The following is a 12,426-nucleotide window of genomic DNA, read 5'->3' on the forward strand; positions in this document are numbered from 1 at the left end:
GCAAACTTAAGTTTTAATTAAAGGCAGTGTCGCTTGATAGGTCTGTGGCTGGCACAAGGTTGTGAGAATGAGATTCGGGAGTAGCAATTCTCACAACAAAGAGATCGAGAACTCTTGGGGGAAAGTGTTGTTCATGGTTGATGTAGGAAGGATTGTAACATCGAGCCATTATTGAGGGGAAAAAAAAATTGATGCTAGATTAAATGAATCTTCTAGGAAGCGTGGGTGAAGCAACCTCTGCTCTTAGTAGCAGAATCAGGGTACAAAGCAGCGGAGGAAGTTAACCTTGGTCAAGGTGGGAACACGTGTTCTGAGAAGATGAGGACACGGTGGCAGAGCAGTTAAAGCACTTAAAGATCTCTTCTCAGCCAAGATAGGAGGGAATTACCCTATTGCGGGATGGGGAGCTGCAGTGATAAGGGCTGTGGGCTGTCCACATGGCTCAGCTGCAAGCTTTTGATTCAGACACCAGTGTTCATCTTTGTAAACCAGGCACACGCACTCGGGAGCAGTGGACAGTCCTCCTGTTAGTTTATATTTACACTGAGATTCTGGTATCTTGACTTGTCCTGTGCCAGCTTGTTTGTTATGATGTTTAGAAAATGTATTTGTGTGTTTTATCTGGTTTGACCCTCTGTAAAATGAGGATAACACTGCCTTGAAGTGTGTACATGCAAAAAAACAGAGAAACTGAATGGTGCTAAAACCACATCAGGATGATGGTACTGCCCCTGAAAATGTATTGGCGAGTGCTAATGACCTGGTAGATTTGTGTAAGCTTGTGTTTCATAGATTTCTCAGGAGGTCGGGTTAATTGCAAGAAGAAAAAGAGTTTAGGTGAATTTTAGCTTGGTGAAGAAATTCTCCTCCAGCACTGAAATGTGAAGACTGGAAAAAATTAAACAGTTCTTGATGATCTTTTGGGCCTGTTAGTGCTTGGTGACAACAAAAACCTGACATAGTTTTGGGAAACTTTTTATCCCTTAAATCTTTATTTTTTTTTTTATTCGATCTGCCGAAGTCTGACTTGAATATTCTGTTTGTGGTACAGTTAGAACTGGGATTGACTAATGCTGAACTCCGGACAGATTCATAACAAAATCTTAATATCTGGCTTGCCTTGATGCCTTGTATTATGCTTATATCTTCCATCTTTACTATCGAATAGGGATTGCTTAAAAGGAGATCTAATGATAATTAGTACTACTTTTCCCTCTTCCTTTTGTGGTTTTGTTCTGTTAGTGGGCCTGACCTTCAAAGCTTGCTTTGCGCTGTGCATTGCCTACCCTTGAGGATTATAAGAATTTTAAAACTCCTATTTTTTTTTTTTTACATTAGAAACTCTTCAGAGAATTTGTGCCTCTTATTTTAAGATACGTTTTACAGTGTGAGGAGCTGTAATGATGACCTTCAGTGTGGATTCACACAGTTTTGCAGTGGGCCAAGTGTGTCAGGAGTATTTTAAGTTTTGGGAGGAGATCAGGCTGCTGTTGCTGTCTGCTACTTGAATGACTTGCTGCCTGCAGCAGCTGTGGATCTTCACCATAGCACCTTTGCTGCTATTACCAGTGTTCATAGTATTTTTTTTTCCTATTATTTTACAGTTTACAAAAATGACTAAGACTACTGGTTTGTCAGAAGACATAGTGTGGAACTGCAAGATATTGCTGAAGGAGAGGGATGTGGTTCTAAAGCTCATGAATAAATGTGAAGACATTTCAAATAAACTGACAAAGCAAGTAACCAGGATTACTGAAGATGGAGGATGTGGATGGAACATAGAGCAACCCTCCATTCTGAATCAGAGGTATCTTCCTTTTTTATACTTACAGGGGTGTTGGATGCTGAAGTATACTTGAAGGCTGGGATTTTCAAAACTGTAATCTCCCAAAGTAGAGTTGCAAATGCTTGACACTTAGCAGCTCTTAGTGAGCTAGATAGTGATGTGCAACGCCTGAGGGAATCCAACAAATGTTTTTAAGTGTATCAAGAAAGCTGGTGAGGAAGATAAGAACATAACCGCAAAAATATATAACAATGCTCAATACCTTGTTTTACTTGCTCCAGTTTTTGATGAATGTAGAAGCCAACCTTGAGTGATGGGATCGTGAATTGTCAGGTTATTCCAAACAAAAGGCCAAACAAAATTGCTTCTGTAAGGGGACCTAAAATTTCAAAGATGCCAAATTGGAATGAATCTGAGCAAATGTGTAAAGTTTGTCAGATGGACCGAAGACCTTGGTCGGGAGGTTCAGATGTGCAAAATGACCTGGAACTCTGTAGCTGGCGGGGGAAGAGGGCAGTGGGGATGTGTTGTGGGGAAGGATTTGTTTCAGAGCGGTAAATTGGTAAGGATCTCCAAATGGATATTGGGAAAAAAGAGCGTAGGAGGAATGGAAATGGATATTGTGGGGGGCATTATCATCGGGGTTAGGAAGCATAGGGGTGAAGTGGGAATGGCTGGAGTAGCAACCTGGATTAGACTTGGAATCTTAGTGGTAAATAGCAACAGTATTTTCAGCTGTGTCAAAACAAAACCCGAGAGGAAGAGGGAAATATTTGGAGGGGGCTCGTTGGTAATGTTTCTTCTTTGGAAAAGATGTTGAACTAGGTGACTTGCTGTTGAGTGTGTTCTGTGGGGTGTTGTGTGTTCTGTTATTTTGTTTGGTGCTGACACCACATGTAGTTGTACAACAGAGCAAACTTAGTGATGTAGCTGCTAAATGCCACTTAATTTTTTGTGCGTTTTAAAAATTAGCAGTTGTGTAACTGCTTTTAACTGACTCTGGATCACTGATTTTAGAAGATAGATATTTATTGTCATGTTCGTTTTGATTATTTAAGTTGTATGAAAATTCAGATAAACTACTTAGTTCAGAAAAACTCTTTGGTATTCATGTGGCTGATTAAATAGTTTGGTGTGTTTTTCACTACAAGAGGACATCTGGTGCACGTTAAAATATAGGCAACATTAAACTTAACCTACTGTGATAAACCTAAGTGTAAAGTTGTGTTTCGTGGAGAAACAAATAAAAGTTGGTCACACGTTAAGCTTGATTTCTTAACAGTTTGGAACTCAAGCCATATCAGAAGATTGGTTTGAACTGGTTAGCTCTGCTGCATAAACATGGATTGAATGGCATATTGGCTGATGAAATGGTAAGTGTGAACCTGATTATTTAAGAATCGCTAAAAGTTTTGCAGAAAAGACTTTGTTAAATTCTTTTATTTCCTAGAAACTCCAAGCAGATTGTAATTCGGTTTAGCTAATACGGCTTAAATTGCACACACTTTCTCCAAATGTTTAGAAGCTGCTAAGCTCTTACTTTCTATTTGAAAGTCAGAGGTAGCCTAAGATTGATGGACACTGATAATTAAAAGCCACATGGTGTCTTCTGAGGCAATGGAAGTAGTTTCTACCACAACAGATTATCCTCAAACCATTAGTTTTAATAGCTCCTTGCCCATAAATAGAGTTCATTCTACTTGTCCAGAATTTAATTGTAGCGAGCCCCTATCTTTTGCATTTCTTCTTCTACATTTCTTCATCAGCTTCAAACAGGTAGTTAACAATACAGAAAAAATGAAGCAGGTAGAAACCTTTCTTCCTTCTTCAGCATTTCAACCATCTCTTGTCATTATGCTCCCCTTAAGTTTTGAAATGAGAGAAGAGTTTATTGGTTTGAGGTTGGTTGGTGCTGACGCCACCAGTAATTGTACAGCAGAACAAACTTAGGGATGCAACCACTAAATGCTAAATGTGTTGTCAGTTGCTTTTAGTCCTGGCTGCTGTTCATCTTGTGACAAGCTGTGAGTGAATGGATGGGTTTGATTCACTAAGACTTACACAGTACTTCTCAACTTCCATGTGTTTCGTATTTATAAGAACTATTTTACGTGCATGCATATAAGATGAATTTTTTAAATCCATGATACAAAAGACAAGAAAGTGAGTACTGGGAGAAGCATAGGCTTATCTTAAAGAAATCTGATTTCCATATTAAATTCCCCTTCAGAAATACCTGGAATATCCTTTGTACAACAGCTCAAACGGAAAGAAACAATTAGTTTCCAAGTAATTGTTTGTCTGCAGCACTGTTTGGGGAAAGTAAACTTTTTAAGAAGGTTTGAGGGATGAACTTGAACTGCAGTGGAAAACCTTCATAAATAGAAAAGATGAGTCCCTGATATGCAAATATTGAGCTGAAAAGATAATTGAGTTTGACTGCAGTTGTACTTAAGGAATTGTCTTCTGTAAAACAGCATGATTAAACAGAACAATTTTTCTGTGCAGATTTATAATCTTTAGTTAACATGGACTACACTGTAATTGTCTTACAAGTACAAAACATTATTATGTTCTACAGATTGTAAATTCTGTTGAAATGGATTTGTTTTCTCTTAGGGCTTAGGAAAAACAATTCAAGCTATTGCCTTTCTAGCTTATCTTTACCAAGAGGGCAACAGGGGTCCCCATTTGATAGTTGTGCCAGCTTCAACATTAGGTAAGTTACAAGCTTCAAAATTATTTGTTTTTGTTTTTGTTTTTTTTTTTTAAAAGTCATGGATAGACTGAAGCAAAGATAATTTTGTGAAAGAGAACTTAATTTTCTTCTGGTGATATTCAACTCCTTAAGTAATTTGAATTGGAATGCCCACCACACTGAAGGCATGCTTGTCCTGAATTAATTAGACGTAACATGGAATTTTTTTTCATGTGCGCTGTGTGCTTCACAAAAAATAGAACTACTTGTTACAATTTGAACTTGTTTAGCAAAGTAGTCATTTTACTTAATGAATATTGGCTGAAATTCCTAGTCTTCAGGCTGTGCTTAGGATTAGGTTTCATGGCATTTGAGAGACTCAGTGTCTTTTTTCCTCTTTGCTGCACAGAATCTGTCAAAGCAGATCAAAATTCTAGAACGATGAGGCTGACTCTCTTTTAGTTGTATGTTTTGATTTTTTTTTAATGACCCCAGTCAAAACCAGGAAGAGGGTGGTGGAATGAAATATGTCAGCAAAGCTGGTGAGTTTGAGCAGAAACTAGTTCTCTGTGGAGTTAAAATTGGTTTTGTTGAATATCAGAAAGCAGAAAGTAGCAAATTTAATTTAGAAAGAAAATAATGCTTTTAATATAAAACGCTTGTTTGAGCTTCCAAAATTTCTGAACTGGAAGCTTTTCTGATGGGTTGTTCAAAGTCAGTTTGAAATTGCTGTTTTCAGTGTTCGTTTAAAATCCACTAGAACCCATCTTTTGTGAAGTGAATTGTAGAGGCTGATGGTTTACAGTGGCAGGCTGGCCCGAGCCCTCTGACCACGGGGATGCCTGGGAAGTGCAGCCTACCTGCACCTTTCCCAGCGCTTCTGTGGAGGCACCTCCTGAGCCCTGGTGCGGGTCGGGCCCGGGTCAAGTGGCATTTACCAGAGACCCCCCCCCCCTTCTGCCATGGTGTGGGGTCAGCTCTTGTGCTGGCGGTCAGGCAGCTCCCCCCGGGCACAGCAAGGGCGCTGGTGGCCCACGCCTGGAGCTGGGTGGAGGTGTCAGGCTTCCTGGCACTGCCCCTCCCGCTGAAGCACTGCTGGGTGCCCGTACTGACAAATCAAGGGATTTGCTCTCTGGGGAGTTAACTGCCCAGGGAAGAGATCAGGCTGAAAGGTTAAGCGTTGCTTGGTTGTTACACGGTCCTTACAGACCATGGAGGGTCTGTTTCTTTAGGAATTCAAAGGGCAAACAGGTTAAGCAAGAGTTAGTGACAGCCCTGTGAAGGGTTGTTTAATTTCCCTAAACATCAGTTTTCCAGCGTTTAGACGGAAAGTTTCTTAACTTTCAGGAGAATTTAAAGTGATTTGCTTTAAAAACAGTTGTTTGGTTGTTAATGCTGAAGTGTACCTGAAGTTATGCAAGACGTAATAAATTACCTGTTGTTTTTTTTTAATGATGTCTTACAGATAACTGGATAAGAGAAGTTCATCTGTGGTGTCCTGAACTGAATGTCCTTTTTTACTATGGTGAGGAATCTAATTTAGAAATGAATCCAATAATATAGTTGCTTGCATGGTCAACCTAAGAAAAGATTAATTACTCATGGAAGCATTGTTTTAAGACAGTTGTTCAAATCCACATATTTATTGCTGAATGTGTTTCTGTGTATTGTCTTATTTTTCATATGTGTATAAATATATGCAATTGTACTCATTTTATGTTCTGTCATTTTCTAGGATCCCAGGAAGATAGGAAACATCTCAGGGTGGACATTAATAATAAAGTCGTTGATTTCAATGTGATAGTAACTACGTAAGTACAGTGATTAAATCACAAGTGAGATTTAGTTAGCTCCTACTGACCTCTAGCGGTACAACAAAACAATGTTTGGAGTTTGGGGAGATGGGAACTTAATTCTGTTTTCAGGTGATGGTTAACTAAGGTTATATTAATGTGTAACAGATACTATGTAATAGATGCTTTAGATATTATGTAATAATTATATAATACATGCTAATAGGTACGTATTACTTTGTAATAGATGTGAACAGGTTTTTTTTGAAAGTGTTACTGAGAGCACTGGGTCATCAAACCAGAATTATTTATCGGTAGTAAATTGTGTTATGGTTGGTTACTTCTAGGCAGTTTTATTTACTGCCCCTCATGTATTCTCCCCATAACTCTTAACAATTTTAGAGAATTTAATTTGATAGTGGTAACAGTATGTTCATGTTAAATTTGCATTTAATGTATCTTTCTCTGACAGATACAACTGTGCGATTAGCAGCTCAGATGATCGAGGACTGTTTCGCAGGTTGAAACTTAACTATGCAATTTTTGATGAAGGTCATATGCTCAAGAACATGAGCTCTGTACGCTACCAGCACCTTATGACAATCAATGTAAGAGGTTTAGTTATTCTTGGGTTAGAGGGGACAACTATTTTTTTTCTGTTTTGTAGTTACAGGCTGGAGAAAATGGAGTATTCACTGTAAAGTTAATATACATGTTTCAGAAACAACAGCATGCAGATATTGGTGTGCTTAGCAGTGGATCCTGCATTGTGAACTCTTTGTGAGACAAGCTACCCAAGAAATGTAATCAGTTTCCTAGAGCATCATTGCAATAAGGGTAGTGATTCAGTTTCAGTATTAAGCAATTTTCCAGTTTTATCCCACAGTAGTTAAGATTGTAAAACTGCTACTCTGATGACTTGTGCTGGAACATTGTAGTATTTAAGGACCTACTCCGATAGGACTGTGCAAGAAAAGCTAGCTTTAAAATATTTTTTTCTTCTAGCTTGCAGCTTGAGTCAGCAGCATTTTAAAAAAGATTGTGATTTAACACTGTAATAGTCATACAATAATAATATATTTATGATCACTTATTATGACTTATTTTTCAAGATCATATTTTCATCAAAAGCCTTTTTAAGAAGCTGCTCTTTAAGCAGTTAAACTAAGGCTTGTACCTGTAATTCAGAACTTCTGCATAAGTACTGTATGACATTAGAAAACAATTAGCACATTAATTTAAAAAAAATAAAACAAACAAAAAAAATAACAAAAAACAAACAAACAACCCAACAACAAAAAATCATAATAGAGCTGGGAAGGCTTTTCTTACATCTGTATTAGGCTTCTTGAATAGTCTTAAATTGATACGTGCTCAGTTCCTCACAGATCTATAAACTGTTTTGTTGCCTTAACCAGGAAATTATTCCATGATACATATTTATATATTAAGTTTAAATAATTATAACTTAAAGCAAGCTCATTTTCTTGGTTCTCCGTAACTGTTTCTGTCAGTATTAATTTTTAACCCGTTCAACTAATGTTTCTCACTGCTGTTTTCCACTTCGGACAAACAGGCAAAGAATCGCTTACTGCTAACGGGGACTCCAGTTCAAAATAATCTCTTGGAATTGATGTCCCTCTTGAATTTTGTCATGCCGCATATGTTCAGCAGTAGCACAAGTGAAATCCGAAGGATGTTTTCTTCAAAAACAGTAAGTATTATATATTCTCTTCTTGATCATTTTTTTTTTTTGCTTGAACACTGCTGTTGCTGCATAACTTATGTTTTATTGGTATTTTATGGAAATAGGTACTGTGATTGAGAAAATCTAAAAAATGAAACAGTGAAATAAACCATTTAAAGTAAGGACGTGTCCTAACAGGATCTCGGAATACTAATGAGCCTGTTAGATCTGTCTGTTCTGGCTGGGTTTTTCATCAAGTTAGAATAGTTAAGGTGGTGGTGCAGCTGAAAGCTTCACACTACAATTGAATTCTTGCAATGTTTTCCTTAGAAGAGTGCTGAAGAACAAAGCATATATGAAAAGGAGAGGATTGCACATGCAAAGCAGATAATAAAACCATTCATCTTGAGAAGAGTAAAAGATGAGGTAATGTGTTATCTTGAAAATAATGGTTTCATATTATCAAAAGGCCCTGGTAATCTTTGCGACTAATAGTAGAATTTAAGGTCAAATTCTCTCAGTGCTAGTTTTAGCTGTTAATCTAGGAAGAGCAAGAAACTTGAGCTACCTTTCAGGAGTTTGCAAGTAAAAATATGACCTTCTGCAGCTTTGGGTTTTGATGTTTATTATTTGGTCACTATTTACAGTTGAGAATTTTAGTTAGGAAGGGTCACTGAAAGATGATTTGGCACACTGCTAAGCAATGAGAAGTGAGAAATGCTCCAAATTAATGACAAAAATATTTGTGACTTGATAGTAATGATGTTTTATTTTAACTGAAAGGATAAGGCAGTGACTGTGCATGTGTATATGTATGCCTAGGATTGTATGTGTTAAGTTATTTTGCTATCATAAAAATGTTTCTTTTTCATTCTAAAAAAACTGTTCTTAAATTCTTCTAGTTGCAGTTGCATATATAAAAGAAAGAGAAAACTTAATAGCGATCTGAAAAGTGTTTCTGTGTATTTGCATAATTTACTAGTCAGTGGCTTAAAGAGGGTATCTCTGATTAGCAGGGGAGTGGGTTCCAGGTATTGCATGTATTAATATTTTGTGCAGTTCAGGTTTGTGCAGACCATGTTACTCGATGCGGGAGGTGATGTATAATCCAAATAAAGTTCTGAACAAGTTGAACTGCTGACTCAGTGAAGCTGCAGCCAATGAGCTGGGGTGGGGAGAATTTTTTATAGAGTAGCTTAGAGTAGCTTAAAGGCAGGCTTGTAAGATAGTACAGAATTACTGACTTAAGTACAGTAAAGTTTTTACCTGGTATGTTTTTATGTTGTCAGGTCCTTAAACAACTACCTCCCAAAAAAGATCTCATTGAGTTGTGTGCCATGTCTGAGAAACAGGAACAACTATACTGTGATCTCTTAAACAAGCTCAAGAAAACTATTAACAGTAATGGTATGTGAGGTCTCATTTCCTTTCTCTGGATTTTTTTCACACCTAGACGTATGTCAAATGTTGACTACAAAGCCACTGCTTTGTAGAAATGTCTAATACTCAAAAACTGACTATATCCCTTCTATGCATTTGTCCTAAGTTCAGGTAATAGGTGAAATGTCAGATTCAATTCTTACAAATAAAGTTGTCCTGAGAGATGAAGATGTGTCAGACAGGCATTTACGTACTACTTGTGAATATACTTAATTTCTTTGTTTACAGAGAAAAACTCTGATATGGGAAATGTAATGATGCAACTTAGAAAAATGGCTAATCACCCTCTCTTACATCGTCAGTATTTCACAACTGACAAGCTCAGAACAATGTCCATGCTTATGCTCAAGGTAAGGTGATGAGATTGAGAAGCAGTCAATTTCTCAGAATTTTAAATGCAACTCTTAAATAGATTTTTTTTTTTTGTATTGTCAGTCTTCTGGTCAAAAGTGTGTCTTTGCAAAACCTAATTCATTGTTGCTGCTTTTTATTACCCTGCATCTATCCAGTGCTCTAATCAAGCTCTGTATGTGTTTAACACTGATTTTTGTATCAGATATTAGAATGGAGCGAACAGTTGTGGGACTGCAGTGATCTGCTTTTTGTTATCTCCCCCTTAACACCTCTTCCCTCCACCCCAAAATTTAAAACCAAAGTACTTAGGAAAAAAATCTTCAGTGGGCACTTGAGTTCACTAGTATTTTCTGAGTAGCAAGAAACCTAGGCTGTACGGAACTAAAATAGGGAAGTATTGAACTGTTTAAGATGATTTTTTTTTTTTTTTTTTTGTAATTTGGCTGGGTTTAATGCCTGTGGAGTTTGGGGAAAATTGTTACTTCTTTCTAAAGTATGCAAAAAAAAAAAATCTGATTGTGCAGCAGGTGCTCTAAGAAAGTTGCAGTTGGCTTTGAATATCTACAGCTTTGTTCTAACATAAAGCCAGTCAAGGTTGTGGGGAAGGGAAGAAGTGACCCATTGGTTTATGAAGGATTTTTGTCCCTTTTTATTCCTACTCATACCACCGTACTCTCCAGATGTGGCTTTTCTTTTCCTCTTTCTTCCAGGCATGACATCCCTCTACCCACCCTACATCTTGGGCTGGGCTTCCCATGTCTTCTACCATCTATCCAAGGATTGGACCTCCCTTTTAGGGAATGTGTCTTCAGGGGAAGAGGTCTGATACAGGGGTAAAAGGTCATAGGGCTTGATGGGAACTAGGTAAATGCTATGGAGGTTGAGCATATACTTCTAGTTTTTGGTAGTACAAGTTCTTGTAAAAGCTAAATTGCAAAGTAATGATCCTCTACTCTAAACCTGGGGTTGCAGAGTTCATCTTTTGTTGCTTGCATGAGCCTCACTCTGGCATTTGTCCATGTCTAGTTGTCCTGCTTCGTTCTTTCAGAAATTTTGGATGTTCTTGTGTGGTGTGTGTGTGTGTTTTCTCTCGTCTGTCTGGCGAGACTGTATATTGCATTCTTTTCCTTCGTTTTTGCTAACAGGAGCCCACACATTGTGATGCTAACCCTGACCTTATCTTTGAAGATATGACAGTAATGACAGATTTTGAGCTACATTTGCTTTGTAAGCAATATTCTCACGTCAGTGACTTCAAGTTAGACATGGATCAGATCTTGGATTCTGGAAAGTTTAGAGCACTGGAACGCATTCTCTCTGACCTTAAAGAGAAGGTTGGTACTACAGATAGGTGAAACATCTTTTCCTGTCCCTCTAAAGGGTGGCTCTAAATGACTGGTTAAATTAATGTCTGCTGGATGTATATGCAACCCAGTTGCTTTTCTGTGGGGTATTACAGTGTGATTTAGTTCATGTGCAGTATTGCAAAGCAGCATTGCAGCTTTTAATGTGCAGTCCTGCCTACACATGTTCAGAGGCAGCTGAAGCAAGCTTTTCTTTTTTTCTAAGTTTCAGAATATTCATCCCAAGTTAACACTACTTTCTCAATATACAGAGGACTAGACTCATTTTCACAGGTCATGAACTTTGACCTTTTGGCAACTGAGTAAGACTGTATTATGTTAAAATAGTCATGTATGTGTTAAGCCAATATAAAGACAAGAAGTCACTGCTTTGAGTCACAGATTCAAACGGGCTTATTTTACAAATAAGGATGTACCAAAATACTTCAGAGTAGCCTGAATTTGCACAAGTGTGTGCCGTGCATCTCTTCAATTATTTCAGACGAAAGAGTGCTGCTGCTCTGTATTATGTGGAATATAGCTTCTCTTTAAGTTTTCAATGAAAATATTTCATTATATATATAGATGGTGTAGATCTGTCATTTATGCATTTGACGTGTTTTCGAGGTTGCTTGAGTCACCTGAGTGCAAAGTAACTAAAATTATTGCACTGACTAAAGGTTGGTTAATGCACCAGAAATATTGACTTGATGAACTTCAGTTTAGTCTTTTAGTTTGGAAAATAGGGTTTCAGTCAAAGTAAAATCACATATTTACACCGGTAAAATATTTGTGTTGTTCGTTATCCGTAATTGTAATGTTTTAAAACTTTTGTTTTGCTTTGTCATTTCCAGGGTGACAGAGTTGTATTGTTTAGCCAGTTTACTATGATGTTGGATATTTTGGAAGTTTTCCTAAAACATTGGCAACATAGATATATTAGGTTGGATGGAAAAACACAGATTTCTGATAGGTATGTTACTTGTTGGCTGAAGATGAGAGAGAAAAAATGGATGTGTGCATGAAGGGGGGGAGGTGTCTTAAAAATCTTACCTTTGTTTTCCAATGTATAGAACTCTGGTCACTGGACATTGACTATAGAAGGGGTTTCATACTGGATTTCAGATCACCTTAGTAAGGGTGAGGCTGAAAGGTGTGTTTTAGACAGTTGGTTTACAGTCTCAGCTATTGAAATGGAAGACTTGTGTCTTAAACAGTTAATGGTTTGTTTGATTTCCTTGTGTGTCAGCATGCCGTAGCAGAAGTTCTTGTGTAGATGTTACTTGAAAAAGTATAGTGTATCTCTGTTACAATAGGCAGATAAA

General features: G+C 37.5%; 1 protein-coding gene across 2 annotated transcripts in view; it reads left to right on the top strand.

Annotated features, from left to right (window-relative positions):
- SMARCAD1 (SWI/SNF-related, matrix-associated actin-dependent regulator of chromatin, subfamily a, containing DEAD/H box 1) overlaps positions 1-12,426 on the top strand; it is a 44,531-nt gene that overhangs the window by 29,686 nt on the left and 2,419 nt on the right. For both annotated transcript variants that reach the window (XM_042808073.1, XM_042808074.1), the window contains exons 10-21: positions 1,605-1,807; positions 3,069-3,159; positions 4,406-4,505; positions 5,950-6,009; positions 6,220-6,295; positions 6,750-6,885; positions 7,854-7,991; positions 8,295-8,390; positions 9,254-9,371; positions 9,633-9,754; positions 10,904-11,092; positions 11,956-12,074. In XM_042808073.1, coding sequence (XP_042664007.1) covers positions 1,605-1,807; positions 3,069-3,159; positions 4,406-4,505; positions 5,950-6,009; positions 6,220-6,295; positions 6,750-6,885; positions 7,854-7,991; positions 8,295-8,390; positions 9,254-9,371; positions 9,633-9,754; positions 10,904-11,092; positions 11,956-12,074 — 1,448 coding nt within the window. The remainder of the gene's footprint in view (positions 1-1,604; positions 1,808-3,068; positions 3,160-4,405; positions 4,506-5,949; positions 6,010-6,219; positions 6,296-6,749; positions 6,886-7,853; positions 7,992-8,294; positions 8,391-9,253; positions 9,372-9,632; positions 9,755-10,903; positions 11,093-11,955; positions 12,075-12,426) is intronic.

This window comes from Tyto alba, unplaced genomic scaffold (genome assembly GCF_018691265.1).
Source record: "Tyto alba isolate M040663 unplaced genomic scaffold, T.alba_DEE_v4.0 Super-Scaffold_6, whole genome shotgun sequence".
NCBI lineage: Eukaryota > Metazoa > Chordata > Aves > Strigiformes > Tytonidae > Tyto > Tyto alba.